This window comes from Columba livia, chromosome 13 (assembly GCF_036013475.1).
Source record: "Columba livia isolate bColLiv1 breed racing homer chromosome 13, bColLiv1.pat.W.v2, whole genome shotgun sequence".
NCBI lineage: Eukaryota > Metazoa > Chordata > Aves > Columbiformes > Columbidae > Columba > Columba livia.
Window position 1 is genome coordinate 4,983,501 of NC_088614.1, and position 15,639 is coordinate 4,999,139.

The 15,639-nt window shown below is 45.4% G+C and overlaps 1 protein-coding gene across 5 annotated transcripts in view; it reads right to left on the bottom strand.

Moving 5' to 3' along the window:
• Positions 1 to 452: 452 nt before the first annotated feature.
• The window catches only part of AP1G1 (adaptor related protein complex 1 subunit gamma 1), a 43,562-nt gene continuing 28,375 nt past the window's right edge, over positions 453 to 15,639 (bottom strand). For all 5 annotated transcript variants that reach the window (XM_065028251.1, XM_065028248.1, XM_065028253.1 and 2 more), the window contains 10 exons: positions 14,116 to 14,238; positions 13,697 to 13,786; positions 12,299 to 12,426; positions 11,599 to 11,703; positions 9,348 to 9,489; positions 8,789 to 8,915; positions 8,253 to 8,348; positions 7,863 to 8,023; positions 6,758 to 6,856; positions 453 to 4,372 (listed from right to left, as the gene is read on the bottom strand). In XM_065028251.1, coding sequence (XP_064884323.1) covers positions 4,271 to 4,372; positions 6,758 to 6,856; positions 7,863 to 8,023; positions 8,253 to 8,348; positions 8,789 to 8,915; positions 9,348 to 9,489; positions 11,599 to 11,703; positions 12,299 to 12,426; positions 13,697 to 13,786; positions 14,116 to 14,238 — 1,173 coding nt within the window. In that variant the 3' untranslated portion in view covers positions 453 to 4,270. The remainder of the gene's footprint in view (positions 4,373 to 6,757; positions 6,857 to 7,862; positions 8,024 to 8,252; positions 8,349 to 8,788; positions 8,916 to 9,347; positions 9,490 to 11,598; positions 11,704 to 12,298; positions 12,427 to 13,696; positions 13,787 to 14,115; positions 14,239 to 15,639) is intronic.

Below are 15,639 nucleotides of genomic sequence, written 5' to 3' on the forward strand. Positions count from 1 at the left end.
CTAGAAAACACATGAAAAGTTATCTAATAAAACGGTGCTGTGACTAGAAAACACGAGGATAATCTTACAGCAGGCAGGTGATCTGCTTTACCAGACACTGAGATCACAAGTGGCCTTGTCCCACAGGCACGGGGAGCGTAAAAGGGGCTTTTTAACCCGCAAGGGAACCATCGCCAGCCCCAGGGGAGGCTGGAGACACCGGGGCCCGTGTGGCAGCTCATCACGCCCTTGCAGCGCCTCGCCCAGTGCTGCTGGCACAGAGGAGTGCTCCTCCAGGGTGGTATTTCACATTAACTGTTTATGAAATTTTGTAATTGTCTATTAATTTTGCCCTGCAAAACTTCCTGGAAAGTTCTTCAAATTCTACCTTTGTTATTTCACATCATCTGACCTTGTCACGGCCAAACATTAAGAATCAATAAGTTGTACTTGCAAAAAGCAACAAGGCACAGTTTTAAATCATTGAATATTGACTCATTTTATTAGTTACTTCATAATTTGTTTCAACCAAAAGACAATACACACAGCAGAAGTCTAATGCATCCATGTAAATGTTTACATCCGTTATGCTCCTCACTCACCTAAGACTCAGCATTTATTTAAATTTTTCACATCTCAAAAATAGGTCTGCAGGAGTTCAAATGCCACCAGGCTCCCTGCTCAAACGGCATGTTTTTATGTTAAATTTTGTTGGGTTTGTTGGGGTTTCATTTTGGGGTTGGGCGTGGTGCGGGATATTTTTTTTGATTTTTTTTAACACTATACTGTCGAGGAGGTGGGATGGGGCTCTATGTAAAATGTAAATTACAACATCGGGAAAGAAAAAGGAATATACAGGAATAGAGTGAAAGTTCAGAGGGAAGCAGTCCCATAGCTCCTTCCCTCATAGCCCCCAAGTAGAAAATGAACACACAGAAAGCGCACCAGCAGCTCTAAAAAAAACCAGCTATCCAACTTTGCTGCTCCCTCCGGCAGCCGGTACCAGCCCGGGGAAGGCACTGAGCCACCTTTCCCAGCTGTTTCAGCATCTGCACAGTTACATACCCAAGGTACTGTATGGGTGGCAGTCCCCTCACTGCTATTGCTTCAAAAGGTTGTTCAAGGCCATATTTGGTCCCCTCAAAAACCTGGACAAAGTCAAAGCTTAGGATCTTCCCATGTCTCCTCCCCTGTCAGGCCCACTACAGTCATTACTCTGTCATTTTTGACTTAAAATACATTCACTTGAAAAAACAGACACGCAATCTCTCTCAGCTCCAAAGCCTCCTGTGCAGGTATCAGCCAGAGTAACCACGAAGTCTGTGTCTTGCTCCCTTTATGTTCCCCTTACACTGAACCAAGAACAATGTTGACCAGACCTGTAAGAACTGCTGTGTCCAGCTGGTGGAGAGACAGCTCAGCCCGTCCTGAGCGCCCTGCTGTGACAACACAAAGTGGCAGCACAGGGCTCAGGAGATGGACAAGCAGTGACACGTGGTCCGGCATGTACGGAGCGTGTGGAACCCGTGTTAGTGTGAGAGCCCCGGCCTCAGCACGGGGAATGCTCCAAGGACAACAGGAACATGTGGGTGCTACAAAGGAGAACTGCATAGCCAAGGGATGGCCGCAAACAAGATGCATTTGAGATACGTGCACCACCTCCTTCAGCTCAACTAAGAAATATATGACAAAGAATCTATTTCTCAAAACACAAACATTCTGTGCAAAGGCCACTGAAGGAGCCCAGAACACTGTAGGAATTCTCTACAAGCTTACCAGACAGAGCTGAGAACAAACCCAGCTGCTCTGGTGGACAGAAAACAAGCACAACAAGCAGTTCCCAACTATGCTGCAACAACCCAGCTGGGTGAAAGACCATTTACTTCTCTCTGCCCATCTAATCTCCTGCACCAGTGCCCTTTCACAGCAAAACCCAACAGAGATTGAGGTGTCCCAGCTTTCAGTACCAGGGACCATGCACAGTTCTGTGAAAACAGGGAAGGTTACGGGACGTTCAGGAACTAAGGCGAAGACTTTCCATCAGCTTCATACCTGGGACACCCTCAGAGCTCACCGGATGCCAGATTTAACATGCTCAGCCTTCAGCACTAAGGAGTTCGAGCTAGTGGGGTGATGAATAGTCACCACTGCGGTGAAAGCAACAAAGGTAAATGCTCAGCACCTAAAAACAGACTTTGATTCAGCCATTTTCTGCAAGCCTGCCTGCCTCATGCTGAATCACAGCATCCATCTCACCGTTGATAGCCAAGGCATGACCCTACAGCAACCCAGAATTACTTTTAAGGAAATCATACATCATCATTCTGGATTTTATAACCCCATGCTGATGCTAGTTCCAGTAGAATAATAAAGCTCTTTGCTAACCCAAAGACTGAAACCTGTTTAATCAATATGGCAGCAAAAATGCCCTCCAAGAGAAGCTAAACTTATTCCACTACACACACCAGCACTTAAATCAGTGACAGTCAACCCTACATTAAATTACTTAATGCAGTTAAAAGCAGACTGAACAACCTTTAGTGGCCTCCTGCTCCTGATTCGAGGGCAGAACAGGTCTTCACTTCTCCAAGTACGCTGTGCACCACTCTCGCAATGTTTTTATCCAGGACTGGAGCCCAGTGTTAGCACTTTTGCAGACACAAAAACCTGTGTCCAAGCTTGGCATCCGAGCACTGAACGATCATTATCTGGAAAGCCCTGTAACAGAAATACAGCAGGTGTGCCACTCGTTTCTTTTGAGAAAACACTGGGTTGGGAGCTGGAGCACCTTCAGTTTACCAGCACACTCATGGATGAAGATCTAGGATATCATCCCCTCTCCCTCCCTGAAGAGGGCTGAACATCTAAATACTTTTGTCACACTGTACATCGCCTCCACGAGAATTCACAGAACTCTGCCACCTCGACAACAGTTCACACTAGGAAGCAGAACCAAACACAGGTTTCTGTCAGCTTAGAGGAGTACTGAACCTCACATCTTTGCATCCCAATACTCAAATGACTTCATTGAATCCACTAAAAAAACCCAGTTTATTTACTTTCAGTCCGAACCTGAACTAGCACATTTCTCTGAAAGGGGAGCAAGGAGCAAACTACAAGGATCAATTAAGTAACAAAATGGGAAAAGGTCTCTTTAAACCGCATGGTCTTTATTTCAGTGCCAGTATTACAGATACAACACAAATATCCCAGTCAGAATTAACTCAAATGGAATCCAGGGGGTCTACAACAGGCTCTGGAAATTAAACTGAGAAGGTCTGGAATAACTGGGAAGAGCAACTTTGCAGCATAGTCTCTGATGAGCCTCCCAGCAGGAACAGAGCCCTCAAAGGCTGATCTACAAAATGGAATATGTCTTTTCTACCCATAAACCGCAACTAATGGGTTAAAAGGCTTTGAAACCATCTGTGGTAGAAAACCAGCTGCTCCTTGGATCTCTACATCTCTCATTCATCACCACACTTTCTGGTGAAGCTACAGAAGACTCTCTGTGAATCTGTATGGCTGTAGCTACTGATGGTAAGAAAGAAAATTCAAGTGTAATGTCTTCATTTCCAAGTACAGCACCAAAGCAATTTCACCAGCTCTCACCAGCACCTCTTTTCCTGCACTGTCCCAGGGCTGCAGATGAACTCCCAAGGCCTCGCTTGCTCTTGGTATGTACCACGTAACTAAGAGGTGGGTGGATACAATAATGCACTGAATAGGACATAAGAAGCCTCCAGCCCCTTCAGACACAGGGGATACAAGAAGAAAGATGCAGGACAGCCTGACATCCCCGGAGTCCCCAGTCAGAGCCCCAGATGAAAGTGCCTGAAGGAATCCAGCTAGTAATGAATGACAAAATGCCTTGCCCACCCCAGGGGAAAGAGACAGCAGAAAGAACAGGCAGCTGTTCGCTTGCTGCAGAGAGAAGAAAGTTTCCCTGCTAGAAATTCCAGACTTCTCTTCCAACCAGGCTGTGTTTCTTTGCGGGGGGGCCGGGGAGAGGAGGGGAGAGGAGAAGGAAACGCTGCTGGCTGTGAACGCACGTGTGAGGGAGTGCACAGTAGCCTCCACAAGCCGCCAGCCTCATCAGCAGAGGAGAGGAGATTAGTCTTAACAGATATGCTTCAAAGTCAGCAATCACTTCAGGAAAAGTCCTCCTCATCAGCAGGTCTCATCTGTTCCCCATGCCCATGGTGCAGTTTGGGGGATTGCCCAGGATCACAACCTTCTTCCCAGTGTTCTTTTGATTGGGTGGGGTGAGAATAAGAATGGTGCCAGAGCCTCACTGCCAAGACTGAGGGGGGAAGTTGTTGACTTCTGCTAGATCCTGCATTGCCGAGCCCTTGTGATTATATGTCAACTTGATCCGCATACGTAGTTGTTGCTACAGGAGAAAAGGAAAACAAAATAGAAACAAAACACAAATTCAGGTCTTCATTAAAGGTCAGTACATCCTCCCACATCCAGTTCCCCTCCCTTACCCCATCAATACAAAACACAGACCTTTCCTCACCACAAGAGCTTGCTGCAAGATGTGCAGGGTAAACTATGACACTGCAGACTAACACTTAATCTGGTAGGACTGTAGTTCTCAGGTCAGATACAAGCTCTAAGAAGAGCTATTGCACAGCTTCTACCCACATCTTTCTCTGCCTTGGCCCGGCTCTCACAAGCACAGAAGTCCTCAAGTACAAGGAAAACTGCCTTAAAATCCCAGCTAACAGGGGAAGAAAGCAGAAAGCAGATCTGGACTCTGCTGCTCTGCACTGAGGCTCAAGGGGACAGGTGTCATTCCCCATACTAGATGTCACTTGAAGCAGCAGCCTTGAAGCTTCAAGTATTGCATAGCTCAGTAGCACCGTGAAGGAATTAGCCTAAGAAAGACTAGAAACAGAAGCTCTAAGAATATTTCCTCCTGCTGTGAGTAAATGATGCAACAGCTCAGAAGTTGTTTTACACCATCATTTGGCTGTCATCCAGATAGGACGTGGCCCTTCGGAACAGCCAGAGCACAGCATGCTCCAGGCAGGTTCCCTACTCTCCTCACCCGCAAAGAACGTGTTTCCCAAAAACCCTAAAAGGAGAAGCAAAAAGTCAGCTATTTCTGGCTCTTTTGCTCATACCTACAGGGAAATACGCAAAAGAGACAGCAGAGGGAGGAAAGGAGGACAATGACTGCTCCAGCCAGTCTCAGGGTAAGGAAGCTGTGCTTTATCACTAATAGAGCAATAGAGCCAGTGCCAGTTCTTGTTCTGTTCGGTGTTGTTTCAGGAAACTGGCAATCACTTTCAATCCAGCATAATGACAGTCCATGTCCAGGTGAAGACTTTTCTACAACAGCAACAAGTCAAACAGCTGCCGCCTAAACAGCAAGGCTGTTCCAAGGCTGCCTCCCTCAGAGCATCCTGGCTAACTGCACGATCTCAGCGACAGGGTTCTTGCAAAGCTGTACTCTCAAGGAGTAACAATATGAAGGACAGTGAGAGGTGCAGAAATGCCTGAGGTGGAAGAGTTAAACAGCAGGCAAGAGATAAGGGTAGTAAGACTCTTTTGCACCTCTGTATTCTGAAGTGTTTGCAGGAATTCTGGTGTTCCGACAGGAAAGCGCACATTATCTATGTGTACTTCACCTTGTGGGCCTCATCTGAGGTGGATGTATTGTAGCTTCTGGCACCTTACAGGAAAACTCCTATACCTTCCCAAGTTCAGAGAACAACTTTGAAGGTGATCTTTGAAAGGTGCTCTACAGCACCACAGAGAAATTCATATCAGATGTATACAAGACAAAGAGAATAATTAGTCTTGTGCCTTAATATAGGCAGAGGGGACCACACTACATGAAGATAAGGGGAGAGGCATGGAAACCATAAAACCTGTGCAGTACAAGACAGACATTTCAGTGAAATCTTGGGCTGGGATTTGAATATTTTTCTAATTTGCACATCGGTCTAGCAGCAACACTAAACAACTAGAGCAGTACGTAAGTGTTAACCCATTAAAAATTTAAGATGGTTTAAGTTCTTAAGGATGTTTAAAATCTTAAGGGTGTCCCACAGATGAAGGAATATGTGATCTCAAGTTTCTTTTCCTTTCTGATGCCATATGAATATTTGCAAAGCCTCTTAAGGAGGACATGCTGGCCACAGCCCTCCCTCCCCTCAAGTCTGTTGTAACCCTGCCATGAAGGCTGGCTCTGAAGCCTGTAAAACAAATAGAATTATGATTAAATTTCACCTAAAGATTCTTTCCATCAACTGTTTAAAACTACACTCATCACATTAAAACCAAATTACACCACTTGAGAAAAGAGGCAATTTTGTTAAGATTATGTATCAAGCTACTTTTTGTGTAATAAGCATCTCAATAACACTGCTGAAGAGAGCAAGAACGAATGTTAAACGCATTTGTATGGCAAGATACTTGCCTTTCAGACATCACTTCTACAACACACAGGCACTGGGTTGAAGTCCTCTAGAAAGATCATCTAAAAACCTGTTTAACAACCACTCTGGTGCAAAAGACATCCAAGAAGATAGCACAGCTGTGAATCTGTTTTAGCAGTATAACCAAATAATAGAAGGCCAAACCTGTGCCCAGGACCTCCCATCTTTTTCATAACTTTTCCCTAACCCTAACCAAACGGACTCATTAAAAACACATCATTCACTACCACCACTCCCTGTGTCTCAGAGACACAACCCTAGCTGATTGCCACTAAACATGCAATTCCAAGACAATATCTTTAATAACCGTTCTCAAAATCACTCACCTTTTGTGGATTCAGGACTTTAATAACCTGTGTGATGGTCCCCGAGTTAAATGCAGGGATGACACTGCTGCTGGGAGACAGGAGCTGCAGCTGGAATGTCTGTAGAAAGGCCAAAGAGAAAACAATTTGATGCTTAATCAAGTAAGAACAAGAACATGAAGTGATTTGTTTGCACTGAGAGAAAGCAAGGGAAGCCAAGAGTTCAGTTCCTGGCTCTGAGAGCTCATGTACAGCCACAATCAAGTTAAAAAACAAACAAAAGTCAGTTCTTCAACTCCCTGCCCATAAAGAATAAAATATTCACTGTCCCACCTGCTTTTCGCACAAGATCCAGGTAGCACAAACACTGGGGTCAGGGTTTACTGCAGTGCATCAAGACCAGTAGTGAATTGTTTCAAGAGTCGCAGGCAGAGGAACAGCCAAGACCACTCAGCACACCCCTAACTTCACAAGGCTCATTCTCTCCCTAATTCCTTCCTACAGCAGGTATGAAGCCTATTTGAATTCAAGTCAGAGCACTACTAATTCCTGGAAGTGAACATACTTCCCCAAAGCTGAAGAACATTCCAATCACACCCTGCTTAAATGGTCTGTCTCCCGTATTTCGTGCTGCACCTACGTGTGAGGGGAGACAGCTCACTGCTTAAAGAAGGACCACCACTAATCACCATGTGGAGACTCATTTAAACTTTTACAAGCAGCTAATAGCTTCAAAACGTTTGTTGTTTTTGTTTTTTTTCATGTATTCATAGCTGCAAGGAGCATGGTGTATTTCTTAGAAACTAAGAATAAAGATTAGTGTCTTCACTTTTTTTTTTAACCGATGTTTTTCTGCCTGTGGTTTAGTAACTCTCCTAGAAAGCAGTGATTTTAAACAAAACTTTGTTGAAGCTGAAGGAGTCCCATCTGATAGAAACAAGCATTATATTGTGTTTATAACATTAACTTCAGATTAGAAAAAGTTGACCAAACTGAGCCCTAAGAGAACCTATTAACAGCCTTCTTTACAGTTCTGCAAGTGTCTGTCTACATTAGAGCACAGTTCAGGAGGTATTTGCAGCTGGGACCCTCAGCCTGTCACTGCAGTTGCCCTAAATGGCTCTACCTTTGGTACTGCAGCTTGGAAAACAAAATCTGTCATTTCCAGCTCTGTGCTGTTGGAGGCCTGTATCGTGATTACAGTGACGCTAGGGTTGGTGTTGGATCTCTCAAAGGTGAAGTCAATCTTCAGCCCATTCTTGTTGTATGCAGTAATTGAAGGGATTCCTGGAGAAAACCAAAAAGTAGCAGATTTACAGAATCATTCTCAATACCATAGAATGCATTTACTTTACCCCAGACATGAACTCTTCTGAAGATTAAACACAACCCACTCCTCCTGCCCCAGCGTCTGTGCCACACTTCACTCCCCAAGCCCTGCTTTTTTCACTACCCCTTGTTTCTCTTCCGCTTGGGTGCTGTGGCACCTTAGGCTAAGGATTTACACGTCCCTAACCTGTAGCAATATCATTGAAGATAGGCTGTGATGAAAGTCCATCAAGCAGGAATGGAGGCTGTGCTATCTGGGGTGCAGGAGCAGATACTGGAGAACCTACAAGAAATGTTGAAGTATCATTACTTAGCTGTCATGAAATGAAAAGTATTCCTTCTCCAAAGATTAACTGCTGCAAATCATATTGCTTTGCATGAAGCTCTACAAATCATCTGTGTTGTTATTGTCCCCTCTGTGCTTTCACTAAAAAGGACTGGCTCCTCTCAAGCTAGCAGGCATCCAAATGGAATCACTCTCTCACGTTTCCCAGTCCTCTCTGGAAAGGCTCACAGCAGTCCCAGGCTGAAGTGTAAAAATGCTGATGTCTCAGCAGCTAATCACACAGAGTCAACTTGTGACTTTATCACCTGTATGCTAATACGGATCTTTGTGAGAATAAGCATGAAGACTAGGACTTGACAGAAAGTGAGGAACTGGCCAGACCTCATCCCCTCCCCAGGACTGAGAATGTACACTTTTAAGAGACGCATCCTGCTCACCCGTTAGGTTGAGGTCTCCCAGGAGGTCGAGGAGCTCCCCGCCAGCAGAGGCCGGCTTGCTTGTAGGTGCAGTGGGGATTACTGGTGTTATATCGCTTCCCCCCAACAAGTCCAACAAATCATTTGCCTAATGAGAGAGTGGATGTAACAGTTACATATTCAACTTCCTGCTACTCTCCCTTGCAAATGTAATGGATTCTACTTGCTCTCAGACCAACAGAGCTACCGGCCAGAGAGGTTCTTAGTTTGGCTATGGTCCCATGCCCCACGAGAGATCTAGTTTCCATGCTCCTGGCAGCACAGTGATAAAGACGGAGTTTGTGCACACTGAGACAGGCTGGGGAATACATGGCTTTACTGTTCTCGCCCTCCCCACAACGGCCTCCTCCACACAGCTGTTCTTGCCACTAGAGCCAGAGTCAAGAGATGATGCAATCATCACCAGGCCAGAACTAGCAAAGCGGAGTGGGGAGGGAGCTGTTCTCAGCTTACTGCTGGCAGTGGCCTTGTAGTGTGTCTGATGGGCAGTGGAAACTTATCCCAGATCGGTTTCCATTACCTGGCTAGCGGGCTGCGGTCCAGAGGGCGGAGGTTTGGTTTCCAGGACCGCTGGCTCTGTCTCTCCGTTGGTCTGTACAATCTCAGCAGGGCCGTTTGTGGTGACCTTCTCCATTACTGGCATTCTCTCAAGCAGGGCTGGCCTGAAAGAAGCTGACATAGTTATACTGTGCCATCTTCCTGGATCCCAGTCCAAGTACTCAGACAATCAGGACATGATATACATAGGGCAACCTGCCTTTTCAGTGCCAGTGCAGGGGACTGTAAGAGTGGATGACAGCTGAAGGGGGTCAGAACCAATCCCTGGCATTCTGTGTCAGTGTAAATACATCAGTTGACAGCCAGAAGCCAAACAAGCCCTCCTGCCTTCCCTTTTTCCCTAGTACCTGACAGAGTTTCCACTGTGGTGCTAGGATAACAATCCCAAAGCAAAGATTAAACTATTGAGCAATGGTGGATTAACTGCAGACATGGAAGACTTGACTGCTCTGTTCCATATGCAGTTTAGTCAGAGTCAGCTCGTCTGACTTGTCTTTGCAGGAGGGCTAACAACTTAGAACAGGTGACAAAATTGGAAAGGCAAATCACCATGCTCTCATTTAGCCAAATTGAATTTCCAAAGAGATTAAGTTCAGCCCTTGAAAGAACCCTCCCGAAATGATACAGAGACTGAAAAATATGCATGGAATCCAGAATCCTGACATCAAACAAAAAAAGTCTGTAATAAAGGAAGGCCATTACCCCTGCAAATGAGCCACAAAAAATGCTGCATGTAACAGGGGTAGGACACACTGTCTACGCACCTTTTGGGCAGAAAAAGTGTTCCAATGCCAGTAAACCCAACAATGGGCCACATTCTTGACCATGAACAAAATCTTAATGACCAGAAGCTATTAAGCACTGACCTTTACACTGTAAAGAAAACCAGAATATAGCAGAAGAAAAAATACAGGTGCTCTCTTGTAAAACTAAATGCAGTTCACAGATGTTTTTCTGAAGTACGGTGCTTCCCAAAACTGTGGATGGCATATACTGCCACCTGATCAAAAGCCAGCTGATCCGCAGACACTGCTGCCTGCAATGGCCAGTTCAGATCAAGCCTCCCATGCTAGGTTTTTCTCAGCGCATTCATAAGGCTTCATGTGAAGCCTTATGCAGCCCACGTGCCCTAGCTCATTAACATGGGTTTTCCAATAACTGTTTGAGTTGCTGCATGGATACCACAGGAGGACAGAAAAGAGGAAATCACAAAGATGTTGTGTCCTACACATAGTGAATAGGACAGTGCCCATAGGAAAAAGTGATTTTGAAGAGCCTTTGAAACAAAGTTTGGAGGCCCTTACAAACACAGGCAATATTTAGTCCAGTGGTACCCCCATTTTCTCTCTGTCCTCTCATCTAGACTATAAAATGGATGCTCCTTCATCCAATGGAATCTGATGGAAAGTTTTCAAGAGTGGATGAAGTTAATCGCCACATAATGTCCTCCAATCCTATGATCATCACTGAACAGAATCTGTTGTGCTCCTACATATCAACAATTAACTACTGCACATAGCAGACTAACAACCATCCTGTAAAGAATTACAGCTTTAGTTATTGCAACACCGCATGGTTTTAACCTTCTCATAAAGCTATCACTTGAGCAAAGGAATGATGATCGGGACCTCTCCCTGGTAAGGTATAAGGAGGTTAACATGCTCACAAACTGCAAAAACACGGTGCTGAGGGGTGCAGTGAAATTGTATGCCTTTGCATGCAGAATCTGAGATTTTAAACAGATACTACAAGAAGATACAGTAAATTAAAAAGATGTTCTATATTAACAGTTGGAAGAAATACCTCAACTTCAGAGCATCGTTTAGGACAGGTCAATGGATCTCTGCATGTTTATTCCAAAGACATTTTAAAATCAGTTTGAACCTAACAACTGTGGTAACGCTAGCACAGTAAAAGCTACCTGCAGACACTCAGCTAGCAAATATAAGGTTCGACACCTAGAAGTAAACCATTAGTCAAGCTCCAAGGAGGGCAAATGTTTTGGCAGAGAAACTCTCTGATCACAGAACAATCTCCCCACATACATTAAGTTATTGAAACACTCACTAACCCTATAGATGAGGGAGGTGTTCTGGTTCCCCTGTAACTACCAAAATCACCAGACAAAGCTCTCAAAGCACAAAGTGAGGTACCCAGCAGATCAGAGTAGACTACAATGATCTTTTCAAACACCAAAATTCATCAGCACTTACCTCATGTGATCATATTTTTTGAAAAGTGCATTATATTCCACTGCCCTCTGCTGTAGCTCCACATCAATGCTGCTGCCATAAATGGAAACTACCTTCTTAATGCGACTGTGTGGGGGCAGGAGGGAAACAGAAAAAACACACACACCATGGAATTAGCAGCAATAAGCAAGAGATTAGCACGTGTCATCCAGAATACACGAGCTGGCCTCTGCTCAACAGGTGTCCTGTGTAACTCATTTCAAACAGTAGTCACTGCTGACTTCTGGAGCATGTGTGCAACATCCATTTTTGAACTGCCCGTTCACAAAAGCACCAGCTGCCACTTCCTAAGAAAGCTCAACTACCCACACCAGGAAGCTACCCACAGGAAACAAGACTATTTTTCCCTCCATCATCTGAAAAGGGAACTGGAAAGAAGAGTCCACTGAAAGTAAGGACTCATCTTCCCCATAAAGGGGTTTTCAAACAACAGGAACACAGATTCCCTCTACACAGTAGAGGACATCTACAGAAAACAGTACAAATCAGTGGAAGTCTTCCACCCTGCAAGCAATAGAGGACTGTAAAAGCCAAGGAGTAACAAGATGACTCCAGTAAACCATGGAAGCAGAACATGTCCAGGGAATACTTCACTGAAGACAACTGATGACAGCATATTTGCAGCAAAGCCCTGGGCAGTACATGATCAACGAGAACTCACTTGACAGTGCAGGTGAACCTCGTGGAAAGCTTCATGATGGCAGTGAGAGCATAGCCTCGTGTAACAGATGCAGACATATTAGAAATCAGGACGCTTTCTAAAATATCGAGAACTTCATCCTCCGTTACCTGAAAAAAGACAGAAGGGTTAGGCTGAGACAGAGAGAAGCCCTGCAGCAAGACTTCCAGGGCATGCTGTAAAAACCTGTCTCTTGGTTAATGGGTATGTTGTACCTCCTCGGCAACTTTGTGAGCCTGCAGCATATCTTCACAGTGTAAGAGAGATGTATCTGGGTGGAGATCTTACTAGTTTTAAAATACAATTCCTCTTCCACACATCAAGGATCAGGTTTATCACCCAAATTGTCTGGATCATTGGGCTGAGGCAAATTGTCTGAGGTTCAACAAGGCAAGTGCCAAGTCCTGCACTTGGGTCACAACAGCCCCAGGCAGCGCCACAGGCTCGGGGAAGAGTGGCTGGAAAGTGCCCAGTGGAAAAGGACCTGGGGGCGTTGGTGACAGCGGCTGAACATGAGCCAGCGTGTGCCCAGGTGGCCAAGAGGCCACCAGCATCCTGGCTGGTACCAGCACTGGTGTGGCCAGCAGGACTAGGGAAGTGATTGTGCCACTGTACTCGGTGCTGGTGAGGCCCCACTTTGAATCCTGGGGGCAGTTTTGGGCCCCTCACCATAAGAAGGACATTGAAATACTAAAGAGAGTGCAGAGGAGGGAACAGAGCTGGTGAGGGGCTGGAGCACAAGTGTGATGGGAGCGGCTGAGGGACCTGGGGGGTTCAGCTGGAGAACGGGAGCTGAGGGGAGACCTTCTGATCTCTGAACTGCCTGAAAGAAGGTTGTAGAATGGAGGGTGTTGGTCTCTTCTCCCAAGTAGCAAGTGACAGGAAAAGAGGAAATGGCCTCAAGTTGTCCCAGAGGAGGTTTAGATCAGATATTAGGAAAAAATTCTTCCTGGAAAGGGTTGTCAGGCGTTGGAACAGGCTGCCCAGGGAAGTGGTAGAGTCACCATCCCTGGAGGGATTTAAAAGGTGTGTTTAGATGAGGTTCTTACGGACATGGTTTATGGCTAGAGTTAGGTTATGGTTGGACTCTATGATCCTGAGGTTTTCTTCCAACCAAAATGATTCTATGAAAATACACAGCTAAGACCCCAGGAGATAACCTGTGAGCTACATCAGCACTGAAACCAACTGCAGCTGCAATCCTCACCGTGAGTGGTTACACAGCCCATGCCGGCAGCAAGGGAAGGAGATTCCTGTCCAGGGTTCACCACCATCATGGCCAACAGTGCTAAGTAATTGTTGCAAGCATTCCTCTCACACAGCCAGCACCAAGCAGCCCAGCCTCAGCCAGGTACACAGTTGTTCTTTCCCAAGCTATACCTGTATTGGTTCCTCCTCTTCACACTGACCAGACACCAGAAGATCTCCATATTCTCCTATGCACCAAGAGGCCACTTGCACCAGCGGTTGCTGTTAAGAGAAGAAAAATCAGATGCCTCAGAGATATATGGATGCCTGCATGACAAACTAAACCATCACCATTTCCCAGAGCAAGCTCAGCCCTCCACCCAGCCAAGGAAGTTCCCCACAGGAGAAGAAATAGGAATATTTGATTTGATCAATAAATCCATAAGAGAACAGGAGAAAATAAAAAGAACATGAGCTTACAGAAGACACACCTCCTCTGCAACCTGTCCCTTGGAGTGAGACAGCGTGATGTTCACTTACCTTGAGATGCTTAGTAAACACGCTTATTGCGGTACAACAAGGAAACTGAAGCTGGTCATGTTTGGTATTACCTGGGAGTAATCACCAAGGATGGCTTTGTAGAGCCTCTGCACAGTGTAGGCATGCATCTCCACGCTATTAGTTATTAGCTGAATCAGATTGGGAACAGCATCATCACGAACGTAACTCCCTGCCTGCAAGAACAATTGTGTATTTAAGAGACAAAAGCAGCTAGATTTCGCTATCTGACTTCTCAGTAATGTCCAGCATCTGCCAATATCCTTCACAAAGCCACCTGATGTGCATGGAAATTTAAAAAACAAAAAATACATATATATTTTTTTAAAAAAAATACATATATAAAAATCAACCACAGCCCCAAGCACTTTATAGTTGATTTTGAGCAGGCTCATGTGGGCAGAAGTACAGGACAGTACAATTGCTCAATGAACCCAACTATACCCAGAGAAATCTATCCTACAGATATCCCGAAATTGTCAAGTGTGGACATAAGAAGCCTGTGCTACAGAAGGAACAAAAAGCAACACAGAAAACTTGTCTGTTCAATGGAAGGTTTTAAGGTAAAAGCCACCCTGGGGGCAGAACCCAGCTTGTTCAGTCGCTTGTTCAAAGCCGGATTCTATGCCAAGTAAGCACAGGACTCAGGAACTTGCCAAAATATCACCACTCTTTGAGGTCTCTGATAGGACACAGACCTCAGGGGGAAAAGTCCACTTTAAGGCCAGGAAAGTATGTGGGGCAGTACACAACCACACAGCTCTGGCACTGAAGGGAAGACGTATCCGTGCAAAACCTATTCTGTTCAGGCTTTCCTGTGGCACTGAGAGCAGAGCATGCAAAAAGATGGAAATTAAGTGAGCCCAGTTAGGTCAACCAAATGAGAATCCACTCCAAGATGGCCAATGCCTTCTTTCTGTATTCTCCTAAGTCTGCTAAACAGAAAAAGGTGTTTATCTGCAAGTCTGCAGTAGGCAGTCCCATGAATACAGCTCTATCAATGGTTTCTCTAGCAGCCAAGAGAAGGAAGTTACTTAATTGAAGGAAGTAATCCGAGAGCAATTCTCACAGCCAGCCTTCTAATGAAAATCAATTCTCAGCTCAGAGGAATCTACTTTTCTCTGTTCCAGGGTGGCAAAATAGCACACAGGCCAAACTGACTTCTTGATGAATCTCTCAATTTGAATGCTGCAGGAACATAGTGGAAGACTGGCAAGGAGGACTGCAGCATGCTCAAGTCACTTGCATCTGGGGTGTAGAAAAACACATATACTAATTGTTGTTTGGTGTTGTGTGCTTGACAAGTAGAACTTCTGTTTAGATAACAATAGGCCTGTGATAGACTGAGGCACTGACTGAACATGCCTGAGATTCCTGCCCTGCTGTGGGAAACCCAAAGCACAGTGGAAAACTGCATCTGCTGAATCCCCGACGCACCGGTGAAACCAGCAGGTGTGGTAACTCTCCAGTGAGGACCGAGCCCTGCGGAGCCTGCGCTCCCTGTGCGCCTCTGCCCGGCTGCTGCTTTGGAGATCCCCTGGTTCGCAAGGTAATGAAAAGAAATTTATTCTTTGCAT